Source organism: Pteronotus mesoamericanus, unplaced genomic scaffold (assembly GCF_021234165.1).
Source record: "Pteronotus mesoamericanus isolate MK-2021 breed Mesoamerican mustached bat unplaced genomic scaffold, CSHL_Meso_final contig_482, whole genome shotgun sequence".
Lineage (NCBI taxonomy): Eukaryota > Metazoa > Chordata > Mammalia > Chiroptera > Mormoopidae > Pteronotus > Pteronotus mesoamericanus.
The window spans coordinates 187,463-202,430 of record NW_026555181.1 but is presented as its reverse complement, the minus strand read 5'-3'; the positions used below and the strand labels follow the sequence as shown (position 1 = coordinate 202,430).

Genomic DNA, 14,968 nt, shown 5'->3' with positions numbered 1-14,968 from the left:
CCTGTCATGCCCCACCTTGGAGATAGGGCCCCCTTCATGGAACGGGGTACTTCACCATTCCACACACGCAGAGCAATCCAGCCATACCAACAAGACTGAAGGGACGTCGTCCCCGAACGCCCTCAGTAGGAGGCGGAACACTCACCCACCACGTTCTAAGTGGGGGGTCTTCCCCGCACCCTTCCAAAGGAGGATGCTCCACTCACAGCCTCTCAGAATGGGGCCCCGCACCCACTCCCGCCCCCAGCCCAACGACCCCCCAAGGGATCTCCAGAATAGGCGGTGCCACTCCAAGCCCCAGGTGGGGCGTTCCAGCCTCCCTCCGGCTCCTGGCGGTGAGTCCCCCAACCCGGGGGTGGGGTGTTCCATCCCCCCGCAAGCACTCCTGAGTGGAACGTTCCGGTGTTCCTGCAGCGGGTCTCGGCTACCCCCTGGCACTTGGACGGGACCACTGGGCCCCAGCGGGGGGGGGGCAGGCGGGTCCATTCCGTATGAACGAAGGGACGCGAGGTTCGGAACCGTTACCTGATGCCGCGCCGCTCTCCGCGGCCCAGGTCACCTCCGAAGTCACGGTCCCCCCCTCGGCGCTCTCCGCTTCGTCCGGCACTTCCAGCTCCATGGCCACGCGCGCGGACCGACTAGCGAGCGGGCGGCCGGAGGTTACGACCCAAGCGGCGGCCGCCGCCGCTGAACAACAACCGCCGCCGGCTGGAGGGTGGAGGGAGGGAGCCGAGCCCAGGGACCAGGGGGAGGGCCGGGGACGGGGCCTGTCGCTGCGCCATGGCGCACCGCGCCTGTAGCCTATCGGAGATCGGGGGCGGGGCCTGAGTGCGTTCGGGCCCGGGAGTGCCTCGAGCGCCCCCACGCGCCCAGGAAATGGAAGGACAACGCCTTTCCAACCAACATTGCAACAGTATTAATATTATACGTGAAATGTAAGTAATATTTATAAATAATAAATTGCTTATCACCACATTGTAACACAAATTACTGTGTTAAATGTTTAATGTAAATAGTAATTATAATATGATAATTAAGTTTGATTTTCATTATGCACAATATGTAAATTATATGTAATATTATTGATAGACATGTTATTACTAATTATATATAAGTACCATAAATATATAATGTACTAATATTATATATAACGTTATTTGTAACATAATGGTAACTATACATAATAATATTATTAAATGCCAGTCTCAGGGCTATAGCCTTTGCATGGGATATCTCCATAAGTTAGGGTCCCGTTTTTTACTACGAATATATTCCCGGTACCTAACACAGAACCTTACACCTAGAAAACAATAAATATTTGATAATATTAATCAAGCAGATGAAAACTATTATCATCCCCAACAGGAGCTCAGAAAATCACACCAAGAAGCATGCTGTGAATCGGTGTTATTTATGTACAAAGAATAATTATATTGCTGTTGTTATTAAAGTCTAATGGTGAATTTATTAGTTATATGACTAGGTGGTTATTAATTGTGAAGTCATGATTTGGGAAGTAATAAATGCTGCTATTAGTAATTTTATTCATAACTAATGATCTCCTCTGTGGGGATGTCCAGGCACCCCATTAGTGAGAGACAGAGCTGGGATGTTTTCACCCAGGCCTGCCTGATTCCAGAGACATGGTCCCTCATCACTGTCTAGGGTGCTTGAGGGCAACACCCCGGAGTTTGGTAGAGATGTAGAACTTCATGTCCCACCCCAGACTTCCTGCATCAGAAACTCTGGGCGGGGCTCCACCGTCTGGGTTTCAGTGAGCCCCCTAAGGCCATCTGAATGCCTGAGAGAGTTTGAGAAACACAGGTTCAGACAACTAGAGGATGACTGGGGGTTGGGTCAGTGATAAGGATCATGAAAATGAAACAATTTTTTTAAAAGTCAATTTCAGGGTTGATTCTAAACCCCTCCTTGTGGGAAGTAAATACTAAAACTGGAAAATCAAGAAGTGGCAAAACAGGCGTTATTTGGAGACAAGGAAGTGAATGTCAACATAATTTATCTTAAAGGAAATTAAGGGGTCAGAGCCTCTTAGAAGGGAGAAAATTGTGGGGTGACAATGCCACTTGGCTAATTTTAACAAACCTGAATTAAAATTTGACTTCTTTAAAGTGCATGTGTGGATAAACTTTAATTTAAAAAAAATGAAAATGTAAAAAGACAAAACCAAACTCGTGCCAGAGGGGGGGACAGGAGAGTATAGGAATGGAGAGGAGGGGCCGGGGTCTGCGTGCCGTTGCGGCTTCTGGATTTCTTGATTCATCCTCGCCCGTCTCTGCTCCCTTGCTCCCGTTTTACGGAGTGGAAAACTGAGGCTGTGGGGCTGGAGCCGGTTGCCTGGTTTCTGGCGCCCCCTCGTGGATATAGAGGCTATTACCATCAGCACTAGGTACCAGGTATTAGGGACCCACGCGTCTTCATCCCTCCTCCTGTATTCCCTTAATTCATTCGTTCATTCACTCACTCATTCGTTTATTCATGCCACAAATATTTATTGAGCACCTACTGTGTACCAGACACCGTTCTAGGTTATGGGAATACAAGAATGAGCAAGACAAAATCCTTGACCTCAATAAGGTGACATTCTAGAAGAGACAGATAAACAAGCACAACACAGCCGGTAATTTCAGCTGCTAATAAACACTTTGAAAATAACACAGATGTGTTCAAAAAAAAAACAAAACAGGCTCAATATCTGCTATGCATTAAGCACCTCTTCCAGCACTGCCCAAGAGCACTACAATGAAAGGCAATTTAAATTTAAAATCCTAAATGTTATTTAAAATTTTCTAGTAACCACAATTTAGAAAGCAAAATAGAAACAGTGAGATTACTTTAATGATATACTTCATGTAATCCAACATATCCAAAATATTATCATTTCAACATAGAGTGAATATTAAAAATAACAAACTCTATTCTTTGGGTACTGCATCTTCCAACCCCAGTGTGTATTCTACACTTAACCACATTTAATTCATTAGGACCAGCCACTTGTGGGTAGCGGCTAGAAGGTGCAGACCTACTGCGTGCCCTGTCCTGTCCTAAGCACTTTATGGACATTCATTCATTTACTCACTCTTCGAAACTCTCCTAGGAAGTAGATGCTAGTGTTTTTCCCCATTTTTTTAGATGAGGAAATTGAGAAGAGCCAAAGCTACCCAGCTGGGAAATGACAAGATTCTCGACATAGGAATCTGGCTGCTCACTTTGTAGCACAGAAACAGAATTTGCTCTCAGATCCGAAAGACAAAAAGAAGCCAGCCCTGCCACGGTTCACCCAAAGGCACAGCAAGTGCAAAGGCTTGGCAGTTCTAGCTGTAAAGGGAGCAGAGGGGAAAGGGGGCTGGCTAGCTAGAAGGAGTTTCATGTATTTATTCCTTAACTTATTCAACAAACCTTTCCTGAGGACCTGCCTATCCATGCTGGTCCCACTGTTGATGTCAAGGGCTCAGGGGTGAATGGCACTAACAGGGCAGGACTCAGTGTCCTTGGCCTCTGGGTGAGCAGGGGTTAAGGCCAGCTACTGCCACGTGAGAGCACCTTACGACAGAGCCACACACCCAGCCAGCCTCCCTGTCTCTCTCACACTGCCAGTTCGCCTGTGCCTGTCGCATGTTGCATGCTGCCGTGCTGGTTCCACCTGGCACGGGACCTGCTAGCCTGTTGCTACCACAAGGGAGGAAAAGTTGAGCAAACAGGTGGGGAGGCCGGAGCTCAAGCCTCGGGCTCCCTCCCCGCCCCCATGCCAGGCGAGCACCCAGGCCTCGGCTCCTGCTGCCTGCTCAGAGGCAACTCAGCCTCCTAGACAGGTAAGTCCCTGCTCTGCCCACCATCCGAGGCCCCTGCTGGGGCCAGACCCCCCACTGTGGGGACCCCGGACCCCAGGTCACCTCCCCCCAGCTCCCGGTAAAGCAGGAAACTGACCCTCCTGCGTGGGCATTTGACATAGTTTCTAAAGGATTATCTGGCTGGCAGTTACAACCTTTGGCAACCAGCCCAGGACGCCAGAGCCAGGGACCTAAAAGGGTCATTGTTGGCCCAGGTGGTGCCAGGGGGCCGAAGGGGCACAGGGTGGCCTCTTTGATCTTTCAAACTAAGGATGGGAAGCCAGGCAGGGAGGTGGCAGGTGGGCAGCCTGGCATTTGGTCAATGGGGAAGCTTCCTGGAACTTCTGAAGAGGCCCTTGAGTCTTCCGACAATTGCATGGGCCTCCCACCGCCTTCGGAACCTGCTGGAGCTGGGGGAGCGGGTCCTGGGGTCGCCTTACCTTGTTTCTCTTGATCCCTTCTCTGGCTAAAATCTCCCAGTGGTGACATGCAGGAGGGGGTGGGGGCGAGCTGAAGGTTGTCACAGTAGTCCCCAGAGCAGCCTGTGGGCGAGGAGCCAGGATGGTCTCTGAGAGTAGGAAGCCTAGAACCTGGAGAGGAGAGGGGTCAGTGGCAGGACGTTTTTTCTGGGTCATTTGCTCCCAGAAGTACAGGACAAAGGAGCTCCCTGGGAGCCAGTGTCTGATTGCTCCTCAAGTCTCTTTGTCCAGGACCAAGTGGGTCCCTTGAGGCTGGGCAGGTGCGGGCATCTGAGATGTGGGGCACAGAGCAGGCCTGACTGGCCTGGGATCGCCTCAGGGCAGTGTGGTCACCGAGCTCCCAGGAAGCAGGGAGGCTTGAGATTTGGAGGGTTTGGGGGTTGGAGGGAATACATCTCGACTGGAGGCAACCTCCAGCCATTTCTCTTGTCTGGATCTCAGTTTTCCTCTCTGTAAAGTGGGTGTAAAGCCCCCACCATGGAACAGGGCTGCTGAGAGCAGCACATGATAGGGCTGGTAGTAGATGCTCCGTCATGCGGGGGTCATGGGAAAAGATGTCCCGCTCAAAATCAGGCCTCAGATTGTCCAGCCAGCCGTCTTCCTGTTTTACAGAGGTCAAAGCCTGGCTCAGAGAGGGGCAGCCACTTGCCCAGGGCTGCACAGTAAAGTGAGGTTGTTGGGAAGACAGATGTCAAACGTAGAGAGCAGGAAGGTCTGGGGGCTGCCCATGCCCCCTGACCAAAGCCCCAGGCTCAGCATCTTGTAAGTCCTGCCTTCCTGGTTCAGTGCTTCCATGAGGCCCTCTGAGTTCTGGGGAAAGTTCACAGTGGAGAGTGTGGGTTCCTGTTCTTCCTTCTCGGCCTGGCCTGATTCCAGGGGAGCAGTGTTTGCTTAGGGTGGAGCCTGACACCCTTTGGAATGGGCTGAGATTAATGGGAGATGTGACTGGGAGGAGAAACTGCCCAGGGACTGAACCTGTGTTGATGGAGCACGTACTGTGTGCGGGGTGCTGTGCTGGGCTTTGGGGACTCAGCAAAGGTCCCTGATCTTGTGGTGGAGGAAGACAGAGAAGAAGCAAGAGACATAGTAAGGAGGTACGCTGTATCCTAAATTGTATCCTGGGTCAGAGGGCAGTCAGTCTCAGGGGGAAAAGTAAAACAGGTACAAGTAATAGGAATGGGACAGGCAGGAAGGTATTTTATAATTTTTTTTTTTATCATCACCTGATGTTATGTTCATTGATTTTGAGAGAGAGAAGAAAGCAGGGAGAGAGAGAAAGAAATGGAGAGAGACGGCGGGGGGTGGAGACAGACTGAGAGAGATCGGGGGGTGGGGAGAGAGAGAGATCGAGAAGGGGGGAGGAACATGGATGTGACACCTCCTGCGTGCGCTCCAACTGGGATCAAAACTGCAGCCTTTCGGTGTGCGGGATGACGCTCCAACCAACCTTGAGCCACCTGCCCGGGGCGTATTTTACAATCTTAAATAAAGATTAGGGAGAATTTCTTTGAGCAGACTTGAAGGAAGTACTTGGGGCATTCCAAGCCGAGGCAACAACCTGTGTACAGGCCCCTGGGGCAGGACCGTGCCTAGTGGTTGGAGGAACAGCGAGCAGGAGCTGTGGCTGGAGCAGCAAGTGAGGAGGGGAGGGCAAGGAGGGGAGGGCGGCACGACAGACAAGGAGGGCCTTGCGGGCCTTGGCGGGGACCTGGGCTTTTACCCCAGGGGAGATGGGAGCCCTGGAGGGCTGAGGTCAGAGGAGGGACAGGACTTGACTCAGGTGTTCACAGGTGTCCTTTGGTGGCTGTAGGGAGGGCAAACTATGAAAGGAGAGGGCAGGAGCCAAGGCGCCAAGGCTGAGTTGACTGGGATGGTCCAAGTGGGCAATGACGAGGCTAGACTAGGTGGGGCAGAGGAGAGGGGAGAAGTGGGCAGATCCTGGGAAGATTTTGGTAGAACCACAGCATGTACTGATGTGTGAGAAATAGATTGGGGTCCCAGGGTGATCAGGAAGAAGAGTGGGAAGAATGTTCTGGGACTTGAAGATTTTAATGGGTGAGTGGAACAAGTAACTGGGAGGTGGTAAAAATTTGAGGGGGACCCTTGGATGCCAGTATGAAGCTTTTTGGTGTTACGCTGTGAAAGGATTTTTTTTTCCAAAAGGTTAAACTATGACGCTTAAACTACCATAAAACAAAGAAGTGGCCCTGACCAGGTAGCTCATTTGGTTAGGGCGTCGACCGACACGCCAAGGTTGCAAGTTGGATCTCTGGTCAGGGCACACACGAGAAGCAACCAGTGAATGCATAAATAAGTGGAACAACACACTGCTGTTTCTCTTACCCTCTCTTTCTCTCCCTCCTTCTTTCTCTAAAAAATCAATTTGAAAAATTAAAAAAAAAACAAGGTGTTTTGTGAGTTTATGTAACTCATTAATTAATGTGGGAACCAGTTAAGCCTTTAGCCTGTTCAAGAAAGAGTATAAGGAAAGAACACACACACAGGGCATCAAGAATGCTGAAATGAAGTTACAAACAAATTCAAAACTGGTCAATAGTCACAGGGCAATAATGTGTGGTCTCCACAGGACAATATTAATTTGCATTTCTGTGGACAAGAATCATTTGCGATACCACCAGTTTCCTACCATTTACAAGGTTGTAAAATAGTTCCTAGGTGATAAGAAGCACAGATGACTGGCATTAATCAGTTTCTCAATAAATATGCTTTGAACAGATGCCAGGGAGCTACTGAATGTTTCTGAGCTAAAGCCACAGCTCATCGACTGCACGTTCATTGATGGGACTATTTGTGGAATGTCTGTTCTCCCTGCTGGTCTGTGAGCTCTACCACTGCAGTATCCCTGGGGCCTAGGACAGTGCCTGGTATGCAGCAGGCGCTCAGTTAATGAATAAATGGCTCCTGGGCAGCCACCTCATACTGTGAACAGAGCAGACAGTGCAGTGCTGTGTACGCTAAGAGGACAGCTTCCAAGTGTGTCAGGTGCAGCCACAAAACAGATAAATACCGTCAACATGGGGATCAGGGGAACCTTTAATGGGAGTGGCCAGAGGGGAACTGGCCTGGTGTGGAGGCCAAAGTGAAAACAGGGACTGTAAGAAAGGTGTCAGGGGTCAGGGGCCCACCCCTGGCTACTGCACGGGACAGATCCTTGATATAGACAGTTTCAGGGGCCCTCCCTCCCGCCCTGGGGACACCATAATTCCCCTCTGTATTTTCCCACTGGGGCTTGTTTCCCTCCTCCTGGTCCCAAGTGCAGAAGGAAGCGCAAGGAGCACCCGGACAAATCTTTCCGTGTACCTGCTGCATGCCGGATACATGAACATTTGAACCTTCTTAAGGATACGACTCAAAGTCAGAACCAGGTTCCCATTATAGAGATGGGGAAACTGAGGCAGGAATCAGAAGGGCTGGAATTTCTGTCAAGCTCAGCGGCCCCCTCTCCACAGAGCTCCCTTCTAGAGCTTCAGCACTCTCCCTGAGCTCCCTCTAGCTGTGTACTATACTTCAAGCTTCTAGAAAGATCTACAGGCCTTTCCTCCTCCATCAACTTGTCGTCATTAAGGTGCACCAGGACACCATGTTACCCACCCCTAGGACATTCATTGCTCAACCCTCACGTGCTTGTCGAGAAGTCTGCCACACCCAGAATCTGCCCTTTCTGAAACCTTAGCCTCCCCCTCTTCTCTTCCACACTCTCTTCTCAAACCCATGACTCAGTCCAGTCATGAGGAAGACATCAGACCAACCCAAGTATGGGGCATTCGACAGAATCTCCAGGCCGTTCTCCTCCAGACAGCGAAGGTCATGGAACAAGGGAAACGGAGTTGGAGGAGACTTGCTGACCGAACGCAATGGGGAATCCCAGGTGGGGTCCTCGGGCAGAAAAGGGACATTAGTAGAATCTGATTACAATCTGAAGTTTACTTAATGGTGATGTAGCAACGTTGCTTTCTTAATTTTCACGAATATATCAATGTCATGTCCAATGTTAATGTTGGAGAAAACCGAGTGAGGAGCATATGGGACTCTCCGAATTATATCTACAACTTTTCTGTAAATTTAAAATGGTTCAAAAATAAAGTGTTTATTAAAAGAAAAAAAAAGTCACCATCTTACTAGGCCTCCAGGTTTGGCCTCCCTGGTCCCCCAGCTTCGTCCTCCCACCCACCATAGTGTTTTCCCTCCCAGAAGCCACCAGAGGGCGCCTGTGAGCACCCAAGTCAGGTCCCTCTGTCCACAGCCCTCCAGGGCTCTCACCTCCCTACAGGTAAAAGCCCAAGTCCTCCCCAAGGCCCTCAAGACCCTACATGTCCTGCCCCCATCCCCCACTTGCCCTCACCTTTTCCTTCTCTCCCCCTCAGTCACTCTGCTCCAGCCACACAGGCCTCTCTGTATCTCCGACATGCCAGGCATGGTCCTATCCCGGGGCCTCTGCATGCGCTGTTCACTTCACCTAGAACACTTTCCCTCAGATCTCCCCATGGCTCCTCCCTTACCTCCTTCAGGTCTGTTTCTCTGCCCAGGTCACTCTCACCTACTAAACTCAGTTCTCACCTCAACTGCCACCTCCTCAGAGAAGCCCTCCCTGAGCTCCCAGCCCAGGTCATGTCTCCCTGCCAGTGCCCTCAGAAGCCTAGGCTGTACTTTTTGCTTATGTTTTGTGATGATTCCATTGTTGGCTATCTCCCCCGAGGACCCTGGTCTTCTTTAGAGCACGGACTGGGTCTCTGTTGTCAGTCTTGTGTGTATGCAGTGGGCACTCAGGGAGTGCTGATGATCAAGCCATAGCCCAGACAGGTTGAAGAGCCGCTTCAGGACACTCTTGGGCTCTGGTCTTCGGTTAGGCCTCAGATGACCTCAGCCTCCTGTAGCACAGCAAAGCAGCCTCAACCAGGGAAATCCCAAGCCCTGGAGTAAAGACCCCAGGCTCCTACCCCTCCTGGCAGCTGACCCTCTAGAGAACCTCAGCCCAGCCTCTGTCCTCTCTGGGACTCAGTTTCCCCATAGATGCTCAGAAGGGGCCAAGCAGTTTCATCCTGCAAGTACCTCCAGGATCTCACCTTTCCCTGCATCCTTCCTCTGCCCCTCATGCCACACCGGCACTGCCCTTTCCTGGTTGAAGTTGGCACTGCAGTTTCAGGCGGAAAGTTAGTCCCCATCAATTCTTCATGCACTTAGTGCATAGTATAGGGGCTTGAAACGTTTTTGTTGATGAATGACTGAATGAATGGAAAAATGAAGGCATGGATGATGTAGATTGATGAAAGGCAGGGCAATGGGGGGCTCAATGCCAGCGCCCTTCTCCAAAACCTGGGATTTGAGCACAGGGTCATCTGATGGGTACTAGGGAGCCATTGAGTGCTCTTGAGCAGGACATGAAAACGTGAGATCAGAGTGGTGGGTAGCTGGAGGAAGATCTTGTGTCTTTAGATTGTTCTCTTTCAAGAGGGCTTTAGAGTGGGGTTTCTCTACTCCAGTGCTCTTCACATATGGGTCCAGTTCACTCTCTGTGGGGGCCATCCTTGGAATTGTAGGGTGTGGAGCAGCGTCCCTGACCTCCACCCACTTGATGCCAAGAACACCCCCGTTGTGACAACCACAGTTGTACCCAGACATTGTCCAGTGTACCCTGGAGGCAGAATCACCCTACAGTGAGAAGTACAGATAGTGAAGGGTATAGGGTCGAGCAGCCAAATCCAGCTCTAGCTGATCAGGCTGCCACTTGACCCACCAGGCCTCAGTTTTCTCAGCTGCAAAATGGGCACTTGAATATCCTATGTAACAGGGGCTGGAGTAAAGCAAGCACTCAGTAAATGTGAACCAGCAGTCTCATTTCCATGGATTCAATCCATTCATTCTATAGATAATGGCGCCGAGATTAGGTGGCATCGAGTGCAGGAATTCAGGATGTTACCCCCACAGCTTTGGTCACCCCCAGGCCACTTCTCCGATTTGCCAAACTTGTGTCCCAATCAGTAAGTCCTCCCAAGTAATCTCAGCCACAAACCCTATGTGTGTGTACTGGTGGGTAGCTAATTTATGGTTTTCCTATGACTCATTAAAACAAATACACAGCTATTTAAAAAATGTTTGACTTTGTTCTACTTAAAATCATTTTGTTTCTTTGTCTTCTGTGCTAGTAGCTGAAAGTAACACTGAGAAAAGCTGAGCTTTCCTCTCCATCCCTGAGATACCAAGGTCTTCAGAAGGGACTTCTGCAAAGGTTTATTGCTTTTGTGGCATTTGGGACCCTTGAGGGGCTGATTCTGGCTGACTAGGGTCTCCAGACTAGTATTTTGGGGGAGAACTAAAGTTGGGAGGTGTGAGAAGTCAGGTTTGGAAGCCTCAAAGACTTTGATTATGTTGTCTGTCTTTTTTACTTAACAAACTCTTATCCAACATTCAAAACCCCAGCTGCAATGCCCCTCTTCTAGGAAATCTTCCTTGATCTCCCTATTTCTTCTCTGCCTCCCCCCTCCTCCTAAGTCTAGGGTTTCTCTTTGCACAGTCTTGACTGGATGAGGCTGGGGAGGGGTGTCTATACCTAGATCTTCCCTTTCAACCTTCAGGTGAGGTGGGGTTCAGAATGAGCTGAGCCTCAGGGGTCTCAGGAAGGTTTTGGGTTTTTGTTTTCTTTTAGCAGAAAGGAATGTGGGTGGAGCCACTGCCAGCTCCACCCTTTCAGGTAACTTCCTCCTTACTCCTGGGTAGAGGGTTTCCTGTCTTGGTGAGGTCCTTCCTAGACCTAACCTTAGGAACCCGGGCCCCTGAGGGTCAGGCAAGGCTAGGTGAGAAGAAGGAAGTCCGACCTTTACTCCCAGGAGCCTGAGGAATTTCTTTCCGCCCCGCCCTTCTCTGCTAGGGAGCCACCCCAGTGTTGGATGTGAAGACAGAGCCAGGCCACAGTGGGGGGAGCTGTGCATCTTTAGAAAGTCCATGCTGATGTCCTCTCTGGGCCTCGGGTTCCCCTCTGTGAAATGGAGTAAGCCTCCTGGAGAGGGGGGGACTCGCGAAGGACCAGCCCTGTGCTCCGTGGGTCTCTAGCTCTTAACTAGCTTCGGATCTATTAGGCCTCCCAATTGAACCTCAGCAAGTGTCCCTTTAGAAAACCTATGGCCTCGCAGCACCGTTCCGAACGCGGACATTATGCCTGCCGGGTCTTCCCTGCAGCCGTGCCCGGCCAGTCTTCAGCCTTGCTCGCGGGCTGGTGCTCGGCTGCATGGAAAACGCGTTCCGGCATTCTCACCCAGGGCCTGGATCCAATGATGTGGCGGCAGGTGTGTGGGCGGGGGAGGGGGTCGGGTGAAGGCGGCCCCGGCTGCGTCTGAAGGCGTGTCGGGGCGGGGGCGGGGCAGGTAGGGGACGCGGAGGAGGAAGGCCGGCAGGTGCAGCCGCGAGGTGCGGAGCGGGCGGGAGGAGGGCGAGTGCCGGACACCCACTCCGCGGCGACCCTCCCAGCCTCCTCCGTCACCCCAGGGTGGGGATCGATTGACCGTTTCCAGGATCCCCTGGGACAGGGGCGCGGGAGAGCCCCGGAGTGGACCATGGCGGTGAGATTCCAGGCGAGTAGCCCGCCGAGAGCCGGAGGGGGAGGGAATCGAGTTGAGGTGCGGCTGGAACTTGGACACAGGACCCCTGATCATCCTCTGCCTGTGTAACAAATGGGGAAACTGAGGCCCAGAGGCATGCTTTGGCTAGCCAGAGGCTGCACAGCGAGACGCGTCGGCGCCCCTCGACCCCAAAAGCTGCCTTCGTTACCCTGTAGCCCTGGGTTCAAATGACAACTTTTCCGTGTAACTTTGGGCCAGTGAGCAAACACCTCTCCGTACCTCATCTATAAAATGGGTGATCGTCATTTCAAAGAAAGGTGGAGAGAGGATTCTAAGAGGAAAATATGTTTTAAGCTCCTGGCATGTAGTAGGTGTTCGGTAAAAATGTTTACTGCATTAATGGTAGAACTGTTGGCGGTGACTTCGTGGTGGGCTGGGTGGGTTTGGTGAATGCCGCGAGGGAACCACCAGTTACTGTGTTCTTACTGTATACAAAGCCATTAACTTGCATGACCCCGCAGAGATAGAGGTCAGGGATTGAGAGCCCCTTCTACACGGAGTCAATTGGCAGGGCTAGGGGGAGGGGATCCCTGTGTCTCTCTTTGGGGAACTTCCCCTCCAGGGTGGAGCTTGAATTGACTCACACACAGTGTTGGGTTTTAGATCGGCCTGGAGGGGTAAACTGAGGCCTAGGGGGTACATGGCTCCCATGGCCACAGCGGAGGCTTTAGGGCTGGGCAGTTCTGGTTCCCTACCCCTTCTTCCAGCCTGCGGGACGGCTCCCAGAAACTCCTCGCCAACTTGAGTATTTGTGGCCCCCTCCCCTCCCCACCCCACCCCGCCCGGCCCCGCCCCCTTCCCCCGTCTGCTTTGCCATTGTTCCTGGAGGTGGGGACTGCGGGAAGGAGAGAGGACCTCGGTCTGGAAGCCACTTGCCTGGGGCTGTTTGGCTTGATAGGACCTGTCCCTCTGGTTGTCTCTCTTCTCAGGTATTTGCAGTGTTTGTGTCCAGCGCAGCATGTGGCTGGGCGGGAGGGGGGAGGGGCGATGATATGGGAAGAAGGCCCAGGCCCTGCCCTCTCCTGAGCTGGGGCACTGAGGACCTATTTCCTGGAGGAAGAGGCAGTGGCACTGGGGATGTGGAGGACGAATAGGAGTTTGCCAGGGAGCACAGTGGGTGCAAAGGCCTGGAAAGCAGGGCCTCAGAGGGGCCAGTGGCCGTCCCCAGAGGACCCAGAGACACAGCCCAAGAGGAAAGCCCAGGCACTCCCAAACAGGTGGGCAAATAGGGTAATTTCAGATGGTTTTGGATGCCATGAACAAAACATAATAAATAAAACAGGGAGGAGTGCTAGGGTGCCAGAGAAGATTGGCCAGGGCCCTTCTTGATCCAAGACCCACGTGGCAGTGGCCAGGTGTATGCCAGTCCTGAGAAGGTGTCCCAGGCATAGGTGACAGGCAGGGCAAAGGTTTGGAGGTGAACCAAGCTGTGGTGGCTGAGGAGTTAGGCTTGACTCCCTTGAGGCCTCCAGTATCCGTGAAGGTGAACCTACACAAGATGGGACAAGGCCGGGCCGCCTGCACCTGCCTCTCTCTCCCCGGGCTCTGGTTCTCTGGGGGCTGTTTCTTAAAATAATGCCAAGAAATAGAAATCCTGGGGGGCAATTTAATGGCATAAAGTATAAAATCTAAGCAAGTAAAAAGATTCTGTTTTGAAAAATAAGTTCAAAAGAAAAAATATAAGAATGCTGTGGCCGGGCAGTTAAGAGCGAGGGTGTGGGCAGGCTGCCCAGGTTCACCCGTAGAAAGTTACCGAACCTCCCTGGGCCTCTCGTTCATCCCCTGCAAGGCAGGAAGTGCAGCAGTGCCACTTCCTAAGGCTATTCGTGATGAAGTGGATGGGTATGCGGACAGCGCTCGCTGGCAGCCATTACTGAATAGTGTTGCTTATTGAAATGATGCAGAGAAAGGCCATATTATTACTTCTCACAATAACTGCCATCCCCTGAGGCTCTCGGCCCCCTCTGACTCCCTGCTCCCCTCCCGCACCTTAGCCCTGAGAGGTGGTGGCAGGGGCGGGGGGTACCCATTTTACAGATAAGGAAGGTGAAGCTGGGAGAGGCATCACCACGGCCTGCAAAGGGCAGACAAGGGATTTGAGCCTTGGTTGTGCATTCTGAGCTGGTACTGCAGGGCCAAGAGGGAGGCCCTTCCTCATCTCTGTCTGTCTCCTCTACCCCCGTTTCCCACTCTTGAGAGCCAGGAAGGCTGCTTTCCTGGGAACCTGTAAGAAAAGTCACTGGAGTGCACCGGTGGAGGGGATCATGACCTGTGCTGTGCCAAACTGGGGAGTAATTTTTACAAGACCCCCCAGGGAGCAGGGCAGCCTGGCAGAAGGTAAGGGATGGGTGGGGGCTGGCTCCTGGCCGGGCTCCATGTCCCCCCTTCTTCCAGGGTCCCCTGGCCTGGGAATTTGCACTCCGAGAGCTGCACTCTCTGTCAGCACTGTTGTTTTGGCAGGTGACTTCACCTACCTTGGTGTGCCTCAGTTTCCCCATCTGTGATACAGGCTAAAAGCATTTCCCCTTCGATGAGTGGATTAAATGAGAGTTACATGTAAAGTACTTGGCACAAAGGAAGCACTTCGTTCATTCATTAAATACTTACCGAATCTCTGCTGTGATCCAGGCACTCAGGACTTCACTGTGAGCAAGACAAAAATCTCTGCCCTTGGAGCCAGTATCCTAGAGGGGGAGACAGACAGTCAACAGATGAAGATAAATCTAGGGATTGTCAAGGGGTCACAAGTTCTATGAACTAGAACAATGTGTCAGAGAAAGGCACCGAAGGTAGTCTGTTGCAGGGCAGGAGGGGGTTACGGTTCTAAACAGCGTGGTTGGGAGGCCCCCCAAAGGAGGTGGTATTTGAACTGAGACCTGAAGGAGGGAGGAGTCGGGTGGAGAGCTGTAGGAAGAGAGTTCCAGGTGGAGGGAACAGCATGTGCAAAGGTCCAGGGGCAGAAGCATACCTGGCATGTTGGAGGAACAGCAAGGAGGCCTGTATGGCT

At 52.0% G+C, this 14,968-nt stretch overlaps 2 protein-coding genes across 6 annotated transcripts in view; one reads left to right on the top strand and one right to left on the bottom strand.

Moving 5' to 3' along the window:
- The window catches only part of PIP5K1C (phosphatidylinositol-4-phosphate 5-kinase type 1 gamma), a 52,378-nt gene extending 51,628 nt beyond the window's left edge, over positions 1-750 (bottom strand). For all 4 annotated transcript variants that reach the window (XM_054578061.1, XM_054578063.1, XM_054578064.1 and 1 more), the window contains exon 1: positions 526-750. In XM_054578061.1, coding sequence (XP_054434036.1) covers positions 526-619 — 94 coding nt within the window. In that variant the 5' untranslated portion in view covers positions 620-750. The remainder of the gene's footprint in view (positions 1-525) is intronic.
- Positions 751-3,614: 2,864 nt separating this feature from the next.
- Positions 3,615-14,968, top strand: part of TJP3 (tight junction protein 3) — a 28,743-nt gene continuing 17,389 nt past the window's right edge. Inside the window, exon 1 of one of the 2 annotated variants that reach the window (XM_054578057.1) lies at positions 3,615-3,830. The gene's annotated coding sequence lies outside the window, so the exon portion shown is untranslated. Of the gene's footprint in view, positions 3,831-14,044; positions 14,299-14,968 lie in introns of those variants that run through there. The other variant, XM_054578059.1, reaches the window with a different exon arrangement.